This window comes from Salminus brasiliensis, chromosome 7 (assembly GCF_030463535.1).
Source record: "Salminus brasiliensis chromosome 7, fSalBra1.hap2, whole genome shotgun sequence".
Classification (NCBI taxonomy): Eukaryota; Metazoa; Chordata; class Actinopteri; order Characiformes; family Bryconidae; genus Salminus; species Salminus brasiliensis.
The window spans coordinates 38,163,674-38,187,761 of record NC_132884.1 but is presented as its reverse complement, the minus strand read 5'-3'; the positions used below and the strand labels follow the sequence as shown (position 1 = coordinate 38,187,761).

The following is a 24,088-nucleotide window of genomic DNA, read 5'->3' as shown; positions in this document are numbered from 1 at the left end:
TTTACAGTGGTGCAAGCTGACTCCATTTAAATGTCACCTCACTAAGCTTGCACTGAGGTCTAAACCCATACTGAGGGGGGTTTCGCCTTTTTTTCTACTCATGGATTAATGAAGATGCCTTCATTCTTCACTGCCTCATTTCTCAGATGTCCCATTTGTCTTACCTAGATATTAACCAAAATACACATATCTTCTTAACAATGAAGATACTACATTGGGTTCATTGAGTGATCCCATAGTAGGTCCACGTTTGCTTCCAAAAAGAATATTTTTTGTAAATTACATAATCATAAATAATTAAATTGGTAAAGAACCTCAACATCCTTGTCTATAAACATAGACATAGGTTTTTCCACACTCATACCTCTTTTGCAGAAGTGTTTTTTTATGGAACCAAATATGGTTCTTTTGTGGCATCGCCCAAAGAAGCCTTTGTAGCACCTTTATTTTTAAGACTGTGGGAAGCTTCTAGTGCTAGAAGTTGTTGAAAACACATGCAGACCACTTAAAGCTGGGATCTGCACCTTCTTCACCATATTAGCTAATAATCAAGCCCTTCATGGGTCGAATCATTTGTGTCAGGGTATGTAGAAGAAGACTGGCTCTTCAGGTCCAGCAGTACACTTCATTTATAGCCTTACAATTTCATCTTTGTCTATTGGTCAGAACTTTTACCATTTGAATTGTCAGTGGACAGCAGGTCCCTAGTCTCTTCCTACTGATGCAATTTCAACAAAAAATACAAAAATACTTTTTCAGTTCTTTGAAATTTTTATTACGACTTCAGGAGTTACAGTATGGACATGCACTATATGGACAAAAGTATTGGGACACCTGCTCATTCATTGTTTCTTCCAAAATCAAGGGTATTAAAAAAGGCTTTATCCTGCTTTTGTTGAAGTAACTGTCCAGGGAAGAAGGCTTTCCACTAGATTTTGATTTGATTGCATTTAGAATCAAGAGTGTCAAGAGGTCAGGATGTTGGATGATTACCACCCAACCTGATCCCCAACTCAACTCATCCCAAAAGTATTGAACGAGGCATCATTCATTCCATCATTCCAGAGAACACAGTTCTTCCACTGCTCCACAGCTCAATGCTGGGGGGCTTTATACCCTTTTAGCCCACACCTGGTTCCCATCTGCAGGTTAGGACTCCACCCTTCACATGGAGAAGGTCTGTGGTGTTGATGGGATTCAAACTTGCTGGGATTCAGAAATGTGTTTTTATGTCATTTCATAGCTCTGGCGGCACAGTGGTCTAACTGCCTTATCATCAAGTGTGTCTTGGAGTGGGTGGGTGGGGGGGGTGCTCTCTTTAACTCTTTCAGAAGGAAGTTGTTGCCGGTCTAGTGTGTATAATCAGCAGCAGCTGTTGTCATGTTTAACCAGAGGTTGTTTTGGGGATCGAGAGGTGAGAAATGTGGTGTGGTCTGGTGTGGTGCAAGATCATGAGATTAGGGCTACTTGCCTGAGTCTCCGATCCAGTGTGTGAGAGTTGGCAGCCCTGAAATCAAATGATTTATGGTTGATTACAGATACTACTATTAGACAGATGTTTAGATTTTACTAATATTTGAAATTATTTCAAATGTATTTAACGCAAAGGCTGGAGAAACCATGGTTTCATTCATGTCTGTTCTGTAGAAATGAAGCCAAGACTGTCCACCATATTGTCAAATATGCAACCAGAGTCTGTGCAGTAGAGACCAGAGGCTATTCATTTGATAGACCCGCTCCCTTCTCCCAGACCAAGCATGTCCCAGACCACCTTCATTGAGCTTACAGTGCAGAAGCAGAGTGGATTTTCCCCTGGATTCCCAGTTTGTCCAGTAAGTGGAAGTTTGAACTGGAAAAGTCCAGCTTATGTAAGTTCCACTACAACTCAGCTCCTTTATAAAAATGACCAGAAAGGGTGCAATGCAGGTCCAGCAGATGATAGGTCTCTTCCAGACAAGACTGTCAATCACTTAATTCCTAAGTGTAGCCCCGCCTTCTTATAATAGAGCAGAATAAGGGTTTAATACCTGATTTTTGTGGGAAACTATACAATGGGCCAACATTAGCACAAGGCAAACTATCTGTTGGAATTTGAAGACATTGGAGATGGAACATGGGCTGCTTTGTCATGGAAACTTATGGGGATGGGCAGAGCTGCACATCATACTGCCACCAGCAAGCAGAGTTGCTTGACCTGTGGTGGCTTCACATTGCGCTGTCCGTGTTTTCTACAGTCATTAACTGAACTCTAGAAGGGCAGAACGTTTAGCTGGTGGTGAGTCTTTAGGCCAATCTGGCTCCATTTAATTCGTTTTACTGTACATAAATAAATCTTACATGTATCTGCTAATTCAGGCCGATGTAGTCTCAATGTCTACGTTTTATAAATGTTTATGAGTCAGCATAAGCATATTCATCCGTATCCCCATATTCCCAATTCCCATATGAGTGCATCGCTTGTAGTATTTTTTTATTCATGTGCAAATCATGTTCATGTTCAAGCAAATGCACCTCGCCTTCAGTTTTTGGTTTTGGCTTTGGTTGAAATTGCCAGCCCTATAGGTAAGCAGAAAAGTGGACTTAGCACTGGGCTTCTCTGGATGAAGCTTTGCATATGCAGCAGCAGCTTGGAGATCTCTGAGGTCTACCTTCAGAGGCTGCAATGATGTAAGGTGCACTCCACGGTGAATGGCGGGGTGGGGGGATGCAATATAGAATGTAAGTAGGTTAATTTGGAGTGGAAAATGTGAAGGGCTGTATGGCTTCGGGGGATCTTCCATGTGGGCCTTGGCGTCTGACTGCTAAATGAATCCAGGGGCTTGCTGGCATGTTGATGCCACTAGCACAGAGCAGAAGGAGTTTTCAGACTTTAAATATTACATCAAAAAACCTCCCCTTTTTCTATTTTTGTCCTCTCGTAAAAATCCATTGATTGGAGACAAGTAATCTCCAAGCTCCTATCCATTTGTGGCAATGCATTAACTAAAGAGTGCTAACACTAGAAACCCCTGTCTCTGTTTTGTAATCTCATTTGTGGAATATTCCTCCCGTCTGAGGAGCTGCGGAACTGCTGTTGGGCCGTTTAGACACCTTAGTACGCGAATCCTAGCGCTCTCTCTTTCTTAGATTATTGAGCTTAATTTTAAGATAAAAAGAAAGCTTCCAAAACGCTAATAATGCTAATCATGACTGAAAGCTACTGTGTGCCAGCGAGCGTTATGTAAATGATATCATGTTAACTGGTCCACACTAGCTCTCGTTCTTTGTTAGTGGAGCTGGCGTTTTTGGGGTGGGGGAAGTGGGATGAAACGCTCTGTTGAGGAAATCTTGTTGTTCGTTTCTCGACTCCTACAGTATATTAACCGAAATGGGGTCAGCTCTTGAATTAGAAGGGTTTTTTGGTGGTTGGTGTTCAAAGCCATTTTGTAACTGATTATCACGATCTAGGATTAGTCACTTGTCCTGACTAACACATGGATGAGAGCTTTAGGAAGCTAAAAAAAGAAAAAGAAAAAGAAGAAAGCTAGTGATGGTAACATTGGTGAAATGGTCTTTAACAGGTGTTGTTTTTAAAGCATATCTCTGACTCTGTCCTTGCTATTTCTCTACACCAGATTGAGAAGATCATGACATTAATTGATGCAGGCATCGAACTCTCCAAGGAACATCAGCCAGCATCCACAGGTAAATCCTATGCTACACCTCAAAGAGACAAAGCAAATGCCTCCAACTCTCTCAGATCTCTCCCCAGTACCAAGAGTAGAGCAGCATTCACTGACATAGATGAAGTGTAGGCCAATTCATTTCACCACAGTTGTTGGGAGGATTAGTCAGCACAGCCATACCAATACATTGTGCAGCATAGAATGGAAAATGCAGAGTAGTTGGTAAGGAATTGGACAATGACACTATTTTATGGAACTCTGTTATTCCACGCTATAGAACAATGTATTTACAGTGAAACAATGACTATGATAAGGGTAAAGTGACCCTTACCCTCAGTGAACCATACAGGAATCACAGCCAACATAGCCCAGCCCTCCTTTTCTGGAATAATATTTGGACGCTGTAACATTTTCCTAAATAAAATTCTTACAGTTATTACTTTGTAGTTGTAAATCTTTTGCAGCTGATGACTGCCTGAAGACACGGGGTATCCAGCATTGCTGGGTATCCCCTGCTGATGCTGTGCCAGGCCCATAATGCAGCCATTTGCTGCTTATTTAGGATTTTTTTTGCCTTTGCGTTAATGTTCAGTTGGTGAAATGCAGGCTCATTAGGGTTCAGGTTGGTTGAATGACTTTGTCAATCAAGAACATTTGTTGTAGTAGTTTTGGGTCAAGGTACAGTGCCATCCTCAATGTTTTTGAGACATTTGGTTGGATTGGGGTGGTAAAGATGCGTCTGTTGACTTTAGAAATCCTCCTGCTGCTGTTGGAAGTCACACCATCAATAAAGCTGAGAGCGAGTTCCACTGGCAAGCCATAAGTGACAGTACCACCATGATTCAGTGCAGCAATTCTTCTTTTTTTCATTATTCCATCAAGCATCTTCAGGATATGTCAGCAGTATATCTCAAATTAAAGCACTTAGCAGCAATATGACCTGTTTTTTTGTGGTTTGAGGTCTTATGGTACGATGTGTGCTGCTTCCTCATCACAACACCTAGTCAGCATGTTGCTTATAGACCTCCTCTTGACTGCAACGTACACCAAGTTCTTTTTAAGTACACCTTGTTTGCATGTTCGGCATCGCATTTTGACAAATGTATTTTCTTCCCCTTTTAACCCCCTGAATCCTAGCTCTGTTGTTAATCCGAATGCAGAAACTATGCATCAGGAATTATTTGGTAACTGTTTTTTGAAGCATATTTGCACTTGCTAATCAGAACCCCTAAATACCATGTAACCCTTATCTCATCTGTCCTTAAAGCCTTGTTTTTTAGAATTTTAATTTCTTGGTTTGATTTCTTGGCCTTTTATGAGCTTTACCAGTGCATCTTTTGAAGAGAGGTCATCTCTTTATCTGACCTTGATTACTGACATACACTATATGGACGAAAGTATAGGAATACATGCTCATTCATTGTTTCTTCCAAATTAGGGCTATTAAATAAGAGAGTATATGCTTCTTTCCTTGGAGTATCTCTCTACTGTCTCTACTGTCTGGGGAAGGATTTCTACTAGATTATGGAGCACTGCTATGAGAATTTGGTTGTATTCAGCGACCAGAGCATTGATGGGGTCAGAATATTGGATCCTCATCCCCAAATCCCAACACTCCAGAGAACACCGCTCCACTGCCTCACAGCTCAATGCTGGGGGGCTTTATATTCCTCTAGCCCATGCCTGGCATTAGCCAGCAGTATGGTGCCAATAGGTTCACGTTTATCTGCTTCAGAGAGTCCTATTCTATTGGCAATACTCCTCTATACTTCTCCACAGGGGCTAGACAAGCTGTTCTTGTGTGTGTGTGTGCATTCACACATCTGTGTCAGCAATCGATCCAACATAAAGTATCTGAATGAAATTCATTAGAAGGACATGTAGGGGTAGATATCTGTTATGATCTGCATGAACTACTAACTGTACAGATGATAGACAAAGTAAGAAACCATTTTTTTTTTGACTGAGAAGCTGACAACATCATAACAGCTACAAATAGGCTGATCAACTCAGCAGGCCCCAGTCTCTCAGCGTTCAGATCATCTTAACTGATGGAGAGTGTAATAGACTAAACAGACTGCTAACAGGCTAAACTGCTCCTCCATTAATATTCAGCGTAAGACTTTGAATCGAAGTAGTTCCTGAATGTTTCACTATAAAACTGTGGAAAAGGAAGGAATATGTAACTTAAATGCTGTACACTCTCCAAAGGGTGTTGTTTTAACTTAGATCTGCCTTGAAACCCAGACTGAATGGCCACTAACGCGCTATATAGTGCAGTTTGTGTGATATTAAATTTGTCTTCTACATCCAAATAGTGCACTATACCCTATGTCCAGAAGGGAATTGTCCTCACATGATTGAATCCCAAATGGCTCGTTATTAGATGTTACGCACTGTTTGTGTATAGGAGCCATTATTCTAAAGCAGCATTATGCAGCAATTCTACCTAAAACAGCAGCTTCAGAATCATGCTAATGCTCCACTGACTGTAACAGGGAGAATGGCGTATCTGTCATTCCCACCCTGGGCCGAAGCACTGCTTCTGCACTGTGGAAGTTTCGTGGGGCTGCACTATGAGACCTCCCTCCAGAAGTGCATAATGCTGCGTAACCTGAGTCATACCTGTGTAAAATCCTGTAGTATTACTCAACAGCCTTAGTCCACATGCTTCTTTACCTTCAGATTCTGCTTTTGTATCTCTTAGCTTGTCAACAAATGCATGTGTAAAGTGTCAGTGGTGACTCAAAACACAACTTACACTAGCAGAGGAGCCTAACTCTGCTTTAGGACCTACACAGAGCAATACATAGGAAGCAATGTGGTATTTGAGATTATGCCCCAATGTGGGTAAAGGGACATATAACACCGTTAGCTTAGTGTTATCTTGCTAGCATAACACTGGTAATCACATGGGCATGCCAGTTGAAATTAGCACCATTAGCATTAGCATAGCTTTGGTCATTTGGTTTGCTTAAGTTCCTCTTGTGGTTTCTAACTTAAAGCAACGTTATGTAGAGGCTTCAAAATCACTGTGATGCTTCACTGAATTGTAATAAGGAGAACGGTCTCTCTATTTTTGCCACTCCTGGCTCGGCATGCCGGTTATCGCACTATGGAACTTTGGTGAGGCAGGCGGGACAAGGCCTGCAAGAACTGTGTAACGCTGCATAACACTGAGTCATATTTGTGTAAAATCCAGAAATATTACACTACTGCCTCAATCCACTTCAGATGCTGCTTCGGAGTCTCTCGGCTTGTCCAGAAAGGCATGTGTAAAGCGTGTCCTTTAGGCAAATTACACTTCCTGACTGAAGAGGGAGCCAAGGAGCAAGAAATGCTAATGTAATGTTGTAACATGTAATGTTCTGAATGCATCTCTGTTCTGACTCGGTTCATTTAGGTTTGTATGTCTTACGGTGGCCTTTGTTACTGACAAGGACGTAGAGTCGAAACCAAAAAACAATTATTACTTACATGCTGGACTTGAATCCCCTTCTGGACACGTGATTGTGAATGTATTAACAAGCTTCTTCTTGCGCATCACTGAAGTATATCTGATACTTTTCTCTTGAGAACTCTCTGATTGCCTCCTCACTTCCTGTCTGTAAATTCGGCTCACTATTTTTGTACCTGATATTTGACACACAATGGGCACTTTGGCCTGATTTAAGCAAGATAGAGAGTGACCCACTTCCCTAGCAATGCTGGTCCTGCCATTGACTCCTGATAATTACGTGTTTCCTTTTTTCCCCTAACACTGCCTGGATCCCAAAGTGAGAGCTATAAATAAAATGAGGAAAGCAGTATATTTTTAAAGTGCTTTGCCTGGGAGAGATACATTTATTTAGAGTACAACCTAAAGTCTTGGAGAAGAGAACAGTAGCAGTATGGGACCTGAGTGAGTCATTATTTGTGAGCTAGTGCTCTCCAGACTCTCATGGGAGACTCCCTGCGTGTTCAGAATGGTTTCGTGAGGTATTTTGGTGGCATTAAAGGGACTCGCCAGTGCCTTGTTGCTTATAGCTTGTCACGTTTGTCAGTGTAAGAATGGCCACATAACTAAAAGGTCGTTTATCTGAGGGCTATTGTTTAGGAGTCGTCTGGCAGTGCAGAAAGATGATACCTTGAAGCCTTTTCTGTTTACTTCAGCTTTTTGTATTTTCTTGAAGGCCAGTACTTTTAGAGACCTCAAGAGCTCGGTGTAACCTTAATTATCCAATGCAGACTCAATACACAGTGCCTTCCAGATCTATTACCACGCTTGGTAAAGATGAGACACTCTCGGCCATCCATCAGCATAGATTTTGTACCAAAGAAGTCCTTGGGGTACCAATAATTTTGACAAATGTTAATTGTTTTATATGGATTTTCTCAATGAACTATTTTGCCTCATTGAAAGGTAAGATTTCTCTCATATTTTCAGTCCAAAACCAAACAAGTTGTTTTTAAGAGACTTTGTAGACTTTTAATCTTCGCCAAGGAGTAGCAATAAGCCTTGTACCTTACCTTCAGCCTTCACCTTCGTACCTTCAACCACATTTTACCCCTTGAACCCTTTGGTTATTATTCCTTATGCAGAAACCATTGCAAATTATTTGATTTATTTGATTTTACATATCTTGTGGAGTCCCACAAGGTTCTGTATTAGGGCCTATGAAAGTGATGTTAATCATACAGTATGTTAATTATGAATTAAAGACATATGGGCTACAGGGTACACAGGGTTTAAGCATCATTATGTAGCTCTTTTACTCTAAATTAAACATTTTGAGAATCATGTTGATGCTTCACTTACTTGTAGTAGGGAGAACGGCATCTCTGCCATTTCCCCTCTGGGCTGAAACACTGCTACTGCACTATGGAGCTTTGCTGAAGCTGCACTATTAGATCTCGTTCCAGAACTGCTGTATAACTCTGCTTAACCCTGTAGTATTACTCTACCGCCTCAGTCCATAGGCTTCTCTACCTTCAGTACAGAAACAGGTTCTGTATGTCTCAGCTTGTCCAGAAATGCATGTGTGCAGCTGTCTCTAAGGGGGGCGCTTATAGAGCGATTTGTATTTATGACAGTGGTGTTAAAGTGAATTTGCTCCCCAGCTGAGAGCCCAGGGTTAGGGAGCCCACGAGCATGCAAACTGCTGCTTTAACAGACTGAGTTTAATGGCCCGCTCCTTCTTGATCTCACTGCAGTAAAGAGACAGGGTCACCACAACGTGGCTCCACAGACTACTTCTTTAACAAGACAAGTTGGAAGGCATTTTCCCCATGTGCGTTTAGAGACGAGCACGCCAGCGCCTCTTCCTCTTAACTCGTCTAATTACAAAGCTGCGTCAATAACTAATTTGTCGCGCAGCAAGCAGAGCGTACTGCGTGTTGCACAGGTGTTTAGCTCAGATGGTGCTACCTCCTCTGGAGTTGTGAACCAGTTCAAAAAGCTGTCCCTGTTAATCAGCGCGCTGCACTGATATCATCTCAGGCAGAGACCCATGCTTATGAGGTTGTGAGTAATGTTCAGGCAGGCTGACAGCGCATGTGATTGCACTCCTCCTTGATGTATTTCCATAATGCCCTGCATGCATGCACATGCATCGATGTGTAACAGCGGATTAGAATATTTCACTAGACGCCTTTCATGCCATCAGAAACGTATACGCTGCTGCAGAAATGTATGATAATGGCTGAAACGCGAGAGTGCACATTTTTAACAATACCACAGCCCCTATGCTTGCTGAGACTCAGATGTTGGCGGTTTCCGCCATAAAGGTGGGTTTGGGGAGGATTAGGGCTGGATAGCTACTGTATGTGTATGTGTGTGTGTGCGTGTGTGTATACGCAGTGCGTTTCGCTGACTTAACATTTAACATGCAGCCCCAGCCCCCCAACCCAACCGTACAGTGACAAGTCCATGGATGTAATTCCTCTGATAATTTACCGTGGTATATGACTTGGCTGTGATTTAATTTTTCATAGAGTGCATGGGCTCTGGAAGCACTTAAGAGTGCAAAGGGGAGGGTGTGTGTGGAGGGGGTTTGGGGGGGGTGGTGGTGGTGGTGAGGCTCCAAAGAAGAAGAACCTGCACGCCCCCCCTACCCCTCCGCTCCCCTGTTTTCTCTCATCCTCTGGCTGGTCCTGGCACGGCGTTTTGTGATTTGGGTTTGTCTCTCTCTCTCTCTCTCTCTCTCTCTCTCTCTGTCTTTCTCTCTCTCTACCGCTCCTGCCTCTGATGATGTCCTTTCTGCACCAGCAAGATCAGAGAGCCTGTGTGCAATTTTAATCAGTGTGGTGAGTGGGGAGGAGAGGGAGAAGGGGGTAAAGGGAGAGAGAGAGAGAGAGAGAGAGAGAGAGAGAGAGAGAGAGACAGAGAGGCTGTGGATTGATCGTGGTAGAGAGAGAAAGAAAAAGGGGAAAGCAAGAGAGAGAGAAAGTGACTGTGTGAGAAAGACAGAGGGAGTGAGAGAGAGAGAGAGAGAGAGAGTGGAAAAGGAGGGAGGGGGGTGAGATAGAGGGGAGGAACAGAACCGCGGTTTACGCTGTGCAGAGGCACACAGCATCAGACAGCATATGGCAGCCCTGCAGTGCTCGCAGACGAGGGAGAGTGTCTCGCTCAATGAGAAAGCGGGCAAGGGGGCGTGAGGTGAGGGACCGGTTGCGAAAAAGAAAAGAGGTGCTGAAAAAAAAGGGGGAAAGAGAGGAGCCTGAATGGATGCATGAATGGGAGTAGGATGAGGGCGTTCGAGCAGCACGGGATTGATGACTGCAGCCGAGGAAGGAAGGAGCCGCCGGTGGCTTTCAGGAGGAGGAGTGTATCATATGGATGTTTTTGCTTTGTGAGCAGTGATTGCGGCCACCACTGCGACTGAGCGCTCCCGGAGTCGGGGATATGCAGCAGAGCCTCAGGAAGGTCTGCCACGGGCAAGGAGAGACCTCAGAGCGCAGCTGGACCGCAGGGGGAGAGAAGGAACCGCCTGCAGGGCTTTCTGATGGGGATATCGAGCTTACCTGCCTTCCGCTGGATCAAGGGTGGCCTCTGCTCACTTTGATGATGATGCTCTCCGCTCTGGCATGCTAGACCACCGGAGTGCGCTTGAGCCAAGAAGGACCAGTAGTCCTCGGATTAGAGCGAGTGGAAACCTGTCGTCATCAGGGGCTGGTTGACTTGGCAGTGGCCGCATTTGAGAACCTCTTGATGGGTTTCTGAGCGATTGAGGGATTCTGAATTGATGGTAGGGCAGAAGGGAAGCAAGGACTTGGTAGATGTGACCTGCATTCCAGTTCAAACATATGCAGATGTGATGCAAAGAGTCTTTCTGTCTCGTACCAGTTGGCAGTGAAGCTCAACTACAACAAACACTGGCCCAGTTCTAGAGTTCTAGAGGGTGCCAGTCAATGGGTCTGTAGGAGGTAATGCATGAATGAGTAGTTTTGAGCATTTCAAGAAGTTCTCCTTTACAGAAACCTTCTGCTGCCTATCTAAAGGGTCAACATCTAGGTTAGGTTGAGGTCTTGCATGCACAACTGATGGAAAAAGACCACATGTATATCAGGGAGATTGCTGCATCGTTATATCTCACAGTTGAGGCAAGGATCTTGTTGTGGCACAAAAGTTCCATGAGAACTTTATGTTTCTGATCTTCCAGTCCCAACACTGACCCTCACCCCCCCCCCCCCCCCCCATCCCCTTTAGGTCTGAGTAGTTTAAAGGGAGCCAGTTGTTGTATCGCTCCACTGTATTCCTCTGTTGTCAAAGGACAATGCCGAGTTGTCCGTCTCCACTGGACTCGTTTACTTGAAGCCGCTCTTCGAAAGGACTACCTGTCGACCTCTACCTCTGCCCTCGGTCTGGCAGCGAGGGCTCCTGGTGGCTTGCTCACCACTTTTGTCATCTGTGTGTGTGGTGGGCCCCTGCCACTGGTGGGCCCCTTGTCCAAGCCTGGACGCTGCCTTGCTGCTGCTGCCCTTGGCTCTGCTGGCCAAAGATGATGTGGCAGTGCCACATCTCGGCCTCTGAGTGCCGCTGCTACCGGCTGAACGGCTTCTCGCTGCTCAAACGCCTCCCTCTGTCGGCAGATGCGGCAGGGAGCCGGGTTCTGGAGCAGTCGGTGGGGGAGTGGCTGGAGCATGTGGGCTTTCCTCAGTACGAGAGCAAGCTGCTGCTCAATGGATTCGACGACCTGCGCTACATGGTGAGTCGACCCAAAGTCAGTTCCTAATTTGTCCAGAAGGAGTTGGTCAAGTTGTGGGGAATCGTCTGAGACTATCTATGCTTTGTATCTGTGTATCTCTTTGGCCCCCAGTTGAAAAACAACTACATAAATGCAGGGAGTTGTATTTTAGGTACACTATTGGCTGGTTTCCCAGACCCAGATTAAGCCTAATCCAATATTAAAGCGCATTCGCGATGGTTATTCACCATTGGCATTGCAATTTAGTCCAAAACAAGGCTTTATCTATGTCTTGGAAACATGGCCTATATGTCCAAAAGTATCCAGACCTCTGTCTTTTCAATATGTCTGCCAAAATCAAAGCTTCTAACAGTAAGCTGCCCCCTCCTTTTGCCCTATGACAAGAGCATTAGAGGGTCAGGTGCTGATGTTGGACATTTGGACATTTGGATCTGGCTCACAAACAGCACTCCAGCCAGGTCCTACTGCATTTAAAGGCTCTTAATTGCTCCAGAAGACACATTTCCAGTGCTCCAGAGTTCATTGATGGGAAGCTAGGGAGCTTTAAACCACATCAGCTGATGCTTCTCATTGTACATGATGTTCTTGGACTACATTCAAAAGTGTCCTATACTACTGCCAGTATGTTTCAATGGAGATTACACAGGTGTGCCTTAAATAGCTCTATTTTATTCTGAGAAGATGTGTCTGGATACAGTTAGACGTATAGTGAACATCATAGACACCATCCATTTACTGTTCCTGTCTAATAATGGTTCTCTTCATTCCACTCAAGTCTAGGTGTTGGTGAAATGGGTTCGAAAAGATAAACACCGAACTTATGCTCATTACGTATGCGTCTGTGCAGGGTAGTAATGTAATGGAAGATGAAGACCTTAGAGAAATTGGCATCACAGATCCGGGCCATCGCAAGAAAATTCTTCACGCAGCAAAGAGCCTACCAAAGGTGCCATTTATAGTATTATCACCTGCACGTCAGACATGTTTATGAGGCTGTAGAGTTCTCACAGTTGCCTATAAGCTTTACAATTGTGTATGATTAAATGAATGACCCATAAATCAGTCATATAAACAAAAAAGCCCCAGTACTGAATCCATACATGAACATCCAGTCCTGGAGACCAGTGTCCAGCACAAGTTGGTGATTTTCCTGCTCAAATACATCTGAAACAATGCTAATCTCAACTAATGTCCAGGCTTTGTAAATTTGTTTGAAATGGAACATCATCAGACTGTGCTGGACACTGGCCCTCTGGGACTGACAGTTTTCTTTTGTGGCCAGATGGACTTAACTAAACATTTGAGGTGTTTTTACTAGGGATTTTACTGTATCAGCAGAACTGAGGAAATGTTCAGGAAGTTGTGTAAGTTGTGGTTCAGTTGTTCTTTTCTCCATTTGTAGGTGAAAGCTCTTGGCTGTGATGGCAGTACCTCGCTTGCCTCCTGGCTGGAGAATCTAGGTCTTGGGGAGTATCTCCACAACTTCCTATCCAGTGGCTACCGCACCCTGGAGTGTGTGAAGAACCTGTGGGAGCTGGAGATTGTCAATGTAATCCCCTCTGAATGAACTCATGTGCATTACACATAACTAAATACATTTAACCAAGCTTAATAATGGGTAGAGACCTCCTTTGCTCCTTTGCAACCTCAAATCTTTGATTCATTGAAATTCTAGTCAATGTTTACTGCGGATGCTCTGAATCTCCTGTTCTACCACATCTAGATCTGGCGAATGGGAAAACTTCTGAGGAACACTGAACTCATTGTCATGTTCATAAAACCAGTTTGAGACTTTTGCTTTGTATAATGACATATATGTCCAAAAGTATCCAGACCTCTGTCTTTTCTATATTTCTGCCAGAATCAAAGCTTATAACAGGACACTGCCCCCTCCTTTTGCCCTATGGCAAGAACGTTAGAGGGTCAGGTGCTGATGTTGGACATTTGGACATTTGGATCTGATTCACAAACTCATTTAAAGGTTTTTAATTGCTCCAGAAGACGCATTTCCACTGCTCCAGAGTTTATAGATGCTCATAGAGTTTGAGACTTTTCACAGTTCACAGTTTAAGACTTTTGTTTTGTAAAATGGTGCAACGTCCCCTGGAAGTAGCCGTTAGAAAATGGGCAAAACTGTGGCAGAGATTCACATGGTCAGCAAAAAATACTCAAATTCTTCAAAGCACCTTCAGAGGTTCCTCCACAGTTTTAAGATCAAGTTCCTCACGTTCCTCAAAGAACTTTTATCCCTATCAGTTTCTCAAGGAACTTTCAGGGGTTCTTCAATTTGAAACTGTGGAGGAACCTCTTAATTTGAAGAACCTTCAAGGAAGGTACTTTGAAGAACCTTCAAGGAACCCATTTCTTCTAAAAGGTTCCTCAAAGCACCAATTGATTGGTATTAACAGGCCTAAAGTGTGGCAAGCCATCACACCACCTCCAGCAGTCTGGACTTTAAGCTGATGGCTCCAAATTCTGACTCTACTCTCTTAAAAGTATTAGATCCTTGAGGAATGTTTATGGGTTCTTTAATTTGAAACTGTGAAGGAACCTCTAAAGGTGCTTTGAGGTACCTTCAAGCAACCCTTCCTCAAAGCACCTTAAGAGGTTTCTCTGCACTTGTGCCATTTGTGTGCATTAGCAGAAATGAAGCTTCATTAGATCAGGCTACATTTCTCCAGGTTTCAGCTGTCCGGTGGTGGTGAGCCTGTGCCCATTGCAGCCTCAGCTTGCTGTTTTTGGCTCACAGAAGTGAAACCTGACGTGGTCTTCTGCTGGTGAAGCCTATCTGCCTCAGGGCTGGAGGTCATGTACATTCTGAGAAGCTTTTCTGCTCACCACAGTTGTGGTTTGAATGGTTATCTGAGTTACTGTAGCCTTTCTGTCAGCTCCAACCAGTCTGGGCATTCTCTGTTGACCTCTTTATCAACAAAACATATCTGTTTGCCGAACTGCCGCTACCTGGATGGGTTTACTTTATTACACCATTCTAAAGAAACTCTAGAGATTGTTGTACTGAAAAAAATCCTAGGAGATCAGCAGTTCTAGAAACCCTCAAACCAGCCCTTCTGACACCAACAATCAAAATCACTCAGCTTTGATTTTTTCCCCTTTCTGATGGGTGATGTGAACATTACCTGAAGCTGCTAGCTGGCACCTAACTAAGTGTTTGGTCAGTGTTTATTGTGCCCACTCATTACCTATTATTACAGCTTCCATTCTTTTCAGCACTCACTTTCAGTGTTTCTGTTTGTGGGATTTTCTATACTTTCCACACGTCCAAATTTCAGTCTTAGAAACATCCAAGTAGTCTCACCTTCACCGATGTTGAGGTCTGGACTAGGACTGATCAGTCCATTGTTCCGATTTAATGATGCTTCACATGTTCTCTTACAGTTGAAGGATGGACACAAACACCTGTGGAGCTTAATTTTCTCAAAAGCTTTAAGTGCTATTTATCTGATTATGGACATTTTGGAGGTCTGTTAGGTCCTGCATGGTTGTTATGGGTCCCCAATTTTTTAAATCCTACTTTTGAAAACTCAGTCTTTTTCACTTCCTTTTACGGCCTTATGGCCGATTTATGTTTCTGCATTGAGGCAATGCAGACTCTACGGTGTAGCTTACGCAGATGGCCTATTTATACTGTACGTATGTAGATTGTGTTGTATACTGTTGTGTGTAGAAGTATCTTCATCGTTTCACAGCCAAAATAATAGTCAGACGAGTTCTTAATGGCACTGTGTGGACTCAAACGTCACAAATGAGGGCAAATGAAATTTAGTGGATTATTTGGGAGCAAAATAGCTGGTGTTTACTATTACTAAAATTCTGCAACAAAAGAGAGGAAAGAGGTCATTAAACTGGCATTAAACCAAGGCAGAAGGAGGTGGATTTTCTGTGCTTGGCCACTGAGAGACACCGAAAATGATTTATTCGATAATTTGATGATTTGTACGCCCATGTTCGTCCAGCTGAATTTAGTGCCGACAAATGTGGAAAGACGATGCTAGCAAGCGGACCAATGACAGTTGTTGTGGCCTGCGTCCCCCAGACACATAGTTACATTTCTAGGGAGGTGCAAGTCAAGAGTATGGCTACGTATAGGCTACGGTGTAGAGCATGCCGTAGGCTACATGTAGGCTACGGTGTAGATTAGACGCAGAAGCATTAATTGGCCTTAAATCCTTTCTTATGCAAACTGATTTTTATCTCATTTATAATGTTCACAGAAATAGCTCACAAAACATCAACAGCTTGTTTTGACTGAAAATTAAGGTACCAAGTTAATAAAGGGTGTTTTCTGACCTTTGCACAGTATATTCTTGCATGACATATATATTCCCGATATTGGAGGATAAATGAAGTCTGCCCTGACCATTTACAGTGTTGTGTTGCCTTGTGCAGGTGCTGAAAATTGGCCCACTCGGCCACAGGAAGAGAATCATTGCCTCCATAGCAGAGCGCCCGTATGAAGAAGCACCATCAAAGTCCAATCGCTTCTCCCAGCTCAAGGTAATGCACATGCAGCATGTCGTATTTTATCATTCATGTAGTAAGAGATCCTTGTATCTATCTCTTAAATGGTAACTTAATTGGAGAATTTAATGAACTACAATTTAATGAGACTTAATCTGAAGTCATTTCTGTTAATCAATTCATAATGAAACGTCTACGCCATGTAAATGGCAGCTGGCATTTCCAAATGATGTTATTATTACAGCAATTAAATGTAACAGTATGCAACGCACTACGAAAAGGTCCCTTGCCACTGCTTAGAACCCTGTGGATATAACATGGTTCTCTTAGTGCAGAGTTCCACGTTCTGATCTTATTTTTAACCCATGGCATTAATTATATATTTCTGTGTCTGTGTTTTAGATTCAGGACCTCTTGTCCCAGAATCCACCTCTTGGTTACATGGACCCATATACGAGTCGCTCCATGGACATGCTGCTGCCGCTGGGGGAGTTTGGGAGGAGAGGTAGAGGGCTGGATCAGGAGTGCAGCGTGTCGCTCCGCTCCTACAGCGAGAGGCCACGCTCACATGTGAGTCTCCTGTGTGGTGCGAGTTGAGAGCTTGCATGTTTGGTCTCAGCAGTGTGGTGTAAGAGCAGTGCATTCAGCCAGCCTCTACTAATACAGGCGTTCTGTACTCATCTGTACTCACCCAGAAGGCACGAACATGAGCTACGTTTCTGATAAACCATCAAAACAGCGGAAACTAATATCTGCACCTTTCTGCATTTTGTTGCTGCATGCAAAAAAAATCATATTTCTAAAGTGGCATCTTTGTAGGAGAAGTGGTACAGTGGACTAAGCTGCTGCCAATATAAAAGAAATCCTGGGTCATGCTGCTCGCCATCAGCAGCCAGAGTCTGAGAGAGCACAATTGGCCTTGCTCTCTTGGGGGTGGGTTGACTGCATTTCCTCTCCACATCACTCCTAGTGTGATGTTGGTCAGCACAGACATCTGTTTGCTGTTGTATCGGAGCTGGGGAGCCGTGCTTTCCTCAGAGCGCGCTGGCTGCCTAGCGAGTTAGTCAGTTAGAAAAGAGACGGTGGCTGGTTTCATATGTGTCGCAGGACATGTGTACTAGTCTTCACCCTATTAGTGTTGGGGACATTGCTATTGATAGGGGGAGTTCACATGAACGGGTATTAGGTTAATGGCATTACAAATATGATTGAAAATATTTTATAGGAAAAAGAATTTCAGTGGAAGTTAATGTAACAAGATTTTTCAAGTAATTTTGGAGCATTTCTATTGGTCCACTCATCATAAAACAAACTACAAAAAAACTACCAGATTCGCATTTTGTCAAAGGGAACAGCAAAAAATTGAGATTTGCAGGTTTTTGCAGAACAGCGACAATTGGTTGCATGGCCAAAACTCTATTAGATCTATTTGTGTTTCTTAAAATATTATTTACAATGATACAGTTATATCATTTAGATGTAAAAGATAACAGTAATTTAACTGTTAGAAAAAAATACTGAATACTAATTATTCACAGTGCTGGTGATAGGAAACCAGATGGAAGATGTGGTACAAGGATTAAGCTATTTATTACTGGCTAAACCTGATACACCTACCTAATGCAATTACGCCTATCTAACCAGCCCATCACACAGCTGCAGTGCAATACATAAAATCATGCAGATACAGGCCAGCAGCTTCAGCATCACATCACTCAAAAAAATGTGATCTCAGTGATTTTGAGAGTGGCATGATTGTTGGTGTCACACTGGTTTTGGCTGGTTTGAGTATTTGTAGAACTGGTGATCTTCTTTTGCTCATTGATCCCTAGTGAAGACACCTTGTTGATAAAACCTAGAGGAGGACGAATTACAACAGAGTTCCACTTCTGGAATCAATTTGTGGATATCATAAGGATTGATTAACAGCTTAGAGGTTTGTTGCTCTTCCTCACTTAGGGTGCTGGAAATGACTCAACTCCTGGAGGCTTAAAATTATGCTAGCATGGGTATCCCAAAGATCGATTAACAGCATAGAGGCTTACATTTCTTTCAGTTATGGCTGCTATCCAGTGAGAAAGCAGTAATTATTATATATATTTTATTTGTATTTTTATTTGTTTTATTATTATTATATTTACATAAAATACATAAGTTTTTTAATGCATTTTTGATGCTTTTATTTTTATGTCTTTGCATTTTTCTGTTTGTATTCAAAGCACTTTGAATGTCCACTAGTGAATGAAAGGTGCTATACAAATAAATTTGACCTGCCTGGCCTTGCCTTCTGTCAGCTAAAATCAGAGAGCTGAGGCTACAGTGGGCACTGGCTCACCAAACCCGGATAGCTATTCCCCCTCCATCAGACTTTACTATGGGCTTTATGCATTTAGTCAGGTAGAGCTTATGTGGCAGCTGCTAAACCAAGACTCATCTGTCAAGCTGCCAGATGGTGAAGTGTGATTCATCTCTAGAGAGATTCCACAGATTCAGAGTCCGGTGGTGGTGTGCCTTACATCACGCCAGCTGATGTTTAGCTTTGCACATAGCGATTGTTTGGCTTTTATGTGGCTGCTCAGCCACACAAAACCCAATTCATGAAGCTCCTGGCAAACGGTTGTGGTGTTGACATTTCTTCCGAAGACTGATGGGAAGTCTGTAGTGAGTGATGCAAGTGAGGACTGGCCATTTGTAGCAGTACATTCACAGTTCAGCACATTGTCTTTCTATTCTCTGAGCTTGTGTGGCCTACTGGTTTGCAGCTGAGCTGTTGTTGCTGTTAGACAACATATGCAGTTGACTTGAAAAGCTCTAGCAGGGCATAAAGTTGATGAACTGACTTATTGGAATGGTGGCATCCTTTAATAGTGCCATGTTAAAAGTCATCTGAGCTCTTCAGACCCATTCAGTTGTCTGCTTTGTCCAGGATGGTATGGCTAACTTTACGCACCTGATAGGGAACCCTCTAATTACAAGGGGTGTCCACATGCAGGGACACCTGCTCATTCATTGTTTCTTCCAAAATCAAAGCTTTGATTGCATCAAATTGCAGCTCCACCATCCATCATTCCAGATAACACAGTTCTTCCACTGCTCCACAGCTCAATGCTGGGGGGCTTTATACCCCTCTAGCCCACACCTGGTATTGGGCAGCATGGTGCCAATAGATTAATGTTCATCTGCTCCAGAGAGTCCTATTCTATTGGCAATAATTTTCTACAAGGACTAGACAATGTGTATGCATTGGCATGTCTGTGTCAGCAATTGGTGCAACTTAAAGTCGCTGAATGCATTCATTAGAAGGGGTGTCCACAAATATTTGGACATATAGCTCAAGAAATCGATAAACTTCACTTGGTTGTTTTCCAAATACTCATTGCTAGTCATAGCTGTCCAATGACGTTACATTAGATTGAAAGGATGCTAGCCCTCACCTTTTCAGCTTGGTAGCATTGTATGATTGGGCAGACCTATCTAGAGGTGGGAATTGGCCGCAGCAAAAACTGAGGAGGAAAACTGGCTCATTTGTATGAACCTAATGTTGCAGAAAGTTTGGGCTGGAGTGTGCTAATGTCAACAGTTTATCTTTCCTGTTCATGTACATGCTTCTGAAGGACCGTCATATAGATCGGCAAAGAGAGTCCCGGCTAAACCTGCGGCCCACAAGCCAGTCTGCCTCCTATGCCACAGTCTCTACGTGGCACCACCATCCTGAGAAGCTCATCACTGAGGCTTGTGGTTATGAAGCTAGTGTAAGTCTTGTGCGCATACACACAAACACACACACACACACACACACACACATCACTACATTTAAAGTCACAGTAAGAGCTTCAGACTCTGGTTGATGCTCCACTTAACTGTAACCTCCTGCCAGAACTGCATAACGCTGCGTAGCCCGAGCCATATTAGCGTAAAATCCTGTAATATGACACTGCCGCCTCAGCCCACATGCTTCTTTACCTTCAGATGCTGCTTCCGTATCTCTCAGCTTGTCAGAAAATGAGTTACAGCCAGCCATTCAGCCATGCTACTCCTCTGCTGCGTACTCTCTTCACTGGCTTCCTGTAGCTGCTGCCTGCATCAGATTCAACACCCTGATGCTGGCCTACAAAGCCAAGAATGGACCAGCCAGCCCCTCCGTACTTGATGGCAATGGTCAAAAGCCGATCTGCACCAAGAATCCTTTCGAGGTTCAAGTACGGCTCGGCTCGACCCGTCACGGCAGACAAGCGCCCAGACTTTTTTCTGTTCTGGCACCAAAGTGGTGAAATGAACCCACCTGGAGGAAAAACCTACCTTTTGCAAGAGTACTCAGGCAGAGTGTAGAGTGTGTAGAGTATTGTGGGCTCCATAGTGACTTCTGTATTTAGCAGTATCTATGCTTAGAGGGATCCTTTGGATCCTAGTCTATAGAAACTAGCTAAGGGTATTTTCTGAGTAAACAGTGAGGCACTGCTGTAAGTCACTCTGGACAAGGAATGTGTGCTAAATGCCCTCAGTATCCATCCTTCATGCAGCTTCTGGATATATTATTGTAAGTCTTGTGAACATGTTGGACCTCAAAATCAAATTAAAGTCTAACTATGGTCATTCAAAGTCTGTTTAGGTGGAAATAAATCAAAGATAGCATTACTAAGGCTCTGCCTAGTCTAGACTAGTCTGAGCAGACAAAAGAGTTTATTCTTAAATGCTACTGATTGAAGTGCCGAAGTGTGTCTGATGTGTCTGAGACTTAACGCTGAGCTTTCTCTTTGTAGTATCTGGGCTCTGTGATTATCAGAGACCTGCGAGGTATTGAGTCTACCCAGGAGGCCTGTGCGAGAATAAGGGTAAACACAACAGCATTTCTGCTTTTCACATTGTATTTGGATTGATCTGCTCTTCTCTGGAATCCCCAGTTCATTTCTTTGACAGTCTTCATAAACAGTACTTATTATCTGGGATTTGGTTTGATCAATATGTTAAATCATTATCCAATTAACAAATACAGGATAAAGGCATAAAAAAGTGCTGACTAATCTACTTACCAGACTAACAAGCACGTCCCATCTCCCTTGTGTCTCGTAATGTCTATCAGAAATCAAAGGACCATCGGAAAGGCCCCGTCGTAATCCTGTCCATCACTTACAGAGGAGTCAAGTTCATCGACGCAGCCACTAAGGTAAGCTGCAGGCCTCAGTCAATCAACCCAATTTAACACAAAGACTCGTACACAGGCCCCATTGAACACCAGCTTTTGGAAAAGCAATGTTGCTGCACTCTAGTCCTTTAAATGGCAAAAGCTTTATGATTAGAGTAAACGTTAGTTGTCATATGTAATATAAACACTATATGTCCAAATGTTTGTGGACAACCCTTGGAATGAGTGCATTCAGCTACTTTATGTTGCACACCTTGCTCACAAATACACACTCACAGCTTGTCTAGTCCCTGTGGAGAAGTATTGGCAGTAGAATATGACCCTCTGGAGCAGATAAACATGAATCTACCAACACCATGCCTCATGCCAGGCATGGGTAAGAGGGGCGTAAAGCCTCCCAGCATCTTTGGAATGATAGATGGTGCTCCATCCAATACTTTTGGGATTAGTTGGAAAGTTGTGGATGAGATGGGGTGGTGATCATCCAACATCCTGACCTCGCTAATGCTTTTAGCCCTGAATGCAATCAAATTCTAATAGCAATGCTTCAAAAGTTTGTAGAAAGTCTTCCCAGGGCAGTAGGGATAGTTCTTCCAACAGAAGCAGGATAAAATACCATTTTAAATACCACCGATATTGGAAGAAAAAAAATGAGTGAGCAGGTGTCCCAATACTTTTGTCCATATGGGGTATGTCACGCAAAAAAACATGTATATCAGTTTTTCACATTTTGACATAATGTGAATCTGTCAGTTGTTCTTTACTTCGTGTCCAAGGTTTTTTCCTTGTCCTGTAAAGTTGCTATTTTGGAGATACAAGTTGTTTTCTGCTTTACAGGCTATAGTGGCAGAGCACGAGATCCAGAACATCTCCTGTGCCGCCCAGGACCCTGATGATCTCCGCACATTTGCATACATCACAAAAGATCTGAAGTCTGGGCACCACTTCTGCCATGTCTTCACTACAGTGGAAGTGGTGAGCACTCTAATTCCCATCCTGTAAAGTTCCTATTTTGCAGGTCAGGACAGGGACAGTATTCAAATCAGTGTGTATTTTTATCTGTTATCCTGTGTGGGGACTTGGGGTTCTTAAGCCAATTTGAGGATCCCAAGTCCCACTCCATGCAGTCCAGGCAGATGGTTTGTGACAAATCTGACAAGAAGTACAACAGCAAATGAATGGACTGTACCTTTCATTTCCAAAAATCCAAATCTGAAAAGTTACTGATATTATTGTTCATATGTGGAATTTGTGGATTCTGTCATATCTACCTTGTCCTGATGTGAACCAGTCACACTTTTCCTTCAGTTCAATTCATTTTGATAGGTGCAAACACCGAACAAGTGAATCATGGTCCTCAAAAAATTAACTCTGGTTCACTTCAGAGGAAGACGAGCAAAAAATAAAGTAGGAAGCCATGCTTTGGATTTTGGCACATGGATTGAAGAATCTTTGGTGACCAAGCATCAGTAACTTGATTGCTTAGATTTAAATTAGTAAAATTAGTAAAACAATCATAAAGAAGCAGAGATCAGGTAGTTTATTTCTGTTGTACTGAATGTGACACATATAGAATCAGAGGGATACTACATTTATACAAAGGACATGAGCGTGTCTACTGATGCTGTTCTGCCACCTTTTGTAGTGTTACAACCCAGACTACAAAATAAAAAAATAGCTCAACATGGGCCCGGGTGGCCCAGCCGAATAAGACGCTGTCACCGTGATCAGAGGATTGAATACCGGTCATGTTGCTAGCCATCCGAGGCCCATGCGGCAGCCAGGGCCCAGAGAGAGAGAGAGAGAGAGAGAGAGAGAACACAATTAGCCTGGCTCTCTCCAGGGTGGGTGGATGGCACTCTGCCCCCACATCGCTTTGTAGTGGTGTTGGCTGTCACTAGGATCAGGACGCCAGGGTGTGTTGGTTGCCCGGTTGCTTCGGCGGCAGTTCAAAAAAACAGCAGCTTGACTGCACACACATTGAAGGGGGCATTTACTTTTATGGCATTTAGCAGACGCTCTTCTCCAGAGCGACTTACAAAAGTGCTTCACTATTTACTCAAGAATAACTTCAGGTAGTTAGAATAGACTAAACATTCAAAGATCCTCTAATCTTAGACTCTACTAAACACAAGTCAATATGGAGACCATAATACTACTATTCGCCCAAGCACTCTCAGAAGAGGAGGGTCTTCAGTCTGGGTTTGAGGACAGCGAGCGCTGGACTCTGCTGTTCGGACACTCAGGGGAACCACCACTTCGGTGCAGGACAGAAAAAAGTCTGGACAATGGCCTTCCATGGATCTTAAAGGATGGTGGGTTGAGCCGAGCCATACTTGAAGCACAAAGGGCTCTTAGTACAGATCGGCTTTTGATCATTGCCCAAAATTAGTTCTGGGGCAGCCAACTGCCATCAGAAAACAGACAGAATAGAATCCACCTCTGTGCGTTATAATCACAAGATCTCGAATACAAATTTACCTCATTCTGGAACTACCCAGAATTTGTTAGAGAACATCTGTTAGTGTAAACCACACAATAATAGGTGTAGATACAATTTACTTTACTAAAGGCTATTACGAGTTTTATGCTATTAAAGAGTTTTAAAAGTCAGA

General features: G+C 43.3%; 1 protein-coding gene across 6 annotated transcripts in view; it reads left to right on the top strand.

Annotated features, from left to right (window-relative positions):
• anks1ab (ankyrin repeat and sterile alpha motif domain containing 1Ab) overlaps nt 1-24,088 on the top strand; it is a 43,922-nt gene that overhangs the window by 9,826 nt on the left and 10,008 nt on the right. For 5 of the 6 annotated variants that reach the window (XM_072684859.1, XM_072684862.1, XM_072684861.1 and 2 more), the window contains 10 exons: nt 3,615-3,684; nt 11,736-11,851; nt 12,699-12,797; nt 13,254-13,400; nt 16,259-16,366; nt 16,733-16,900; nt 19,945-20,082; nt 21,091-21,162; nt 21,411-21,494; nt 22,311-22,448. In XM_072684859.1, the coding sequence (XP_072540960.1) occupies nt 3,615-3,684; nt 11,736-11,851; nt 12,699-12,797; nt 13,254-13,400; nt 16,259-16,366; nt 16,733-16,900; nt 19,945-20,082; nt 21,091-21,162; nt 21,411-21,494; nt 22,311-22,448 (1,140 nt within the window). Of the gene's footprint in view, nt 1-3,614; nt 3,685-9,806; nt 9,822-10,503; nt 11,852-12,698; nt 12,798-13,253; nt 13,401-16,258; nt 16,367-16,732; nt 16,901-19,944; nt 20,083-21,090; nt 21,163-21,410; nt 21,495-22,310; nt 22,449-24,088 lie in introns of those variants that run through there. The other variant, XM_072684863.1, reaches the window with a different exon arrangement.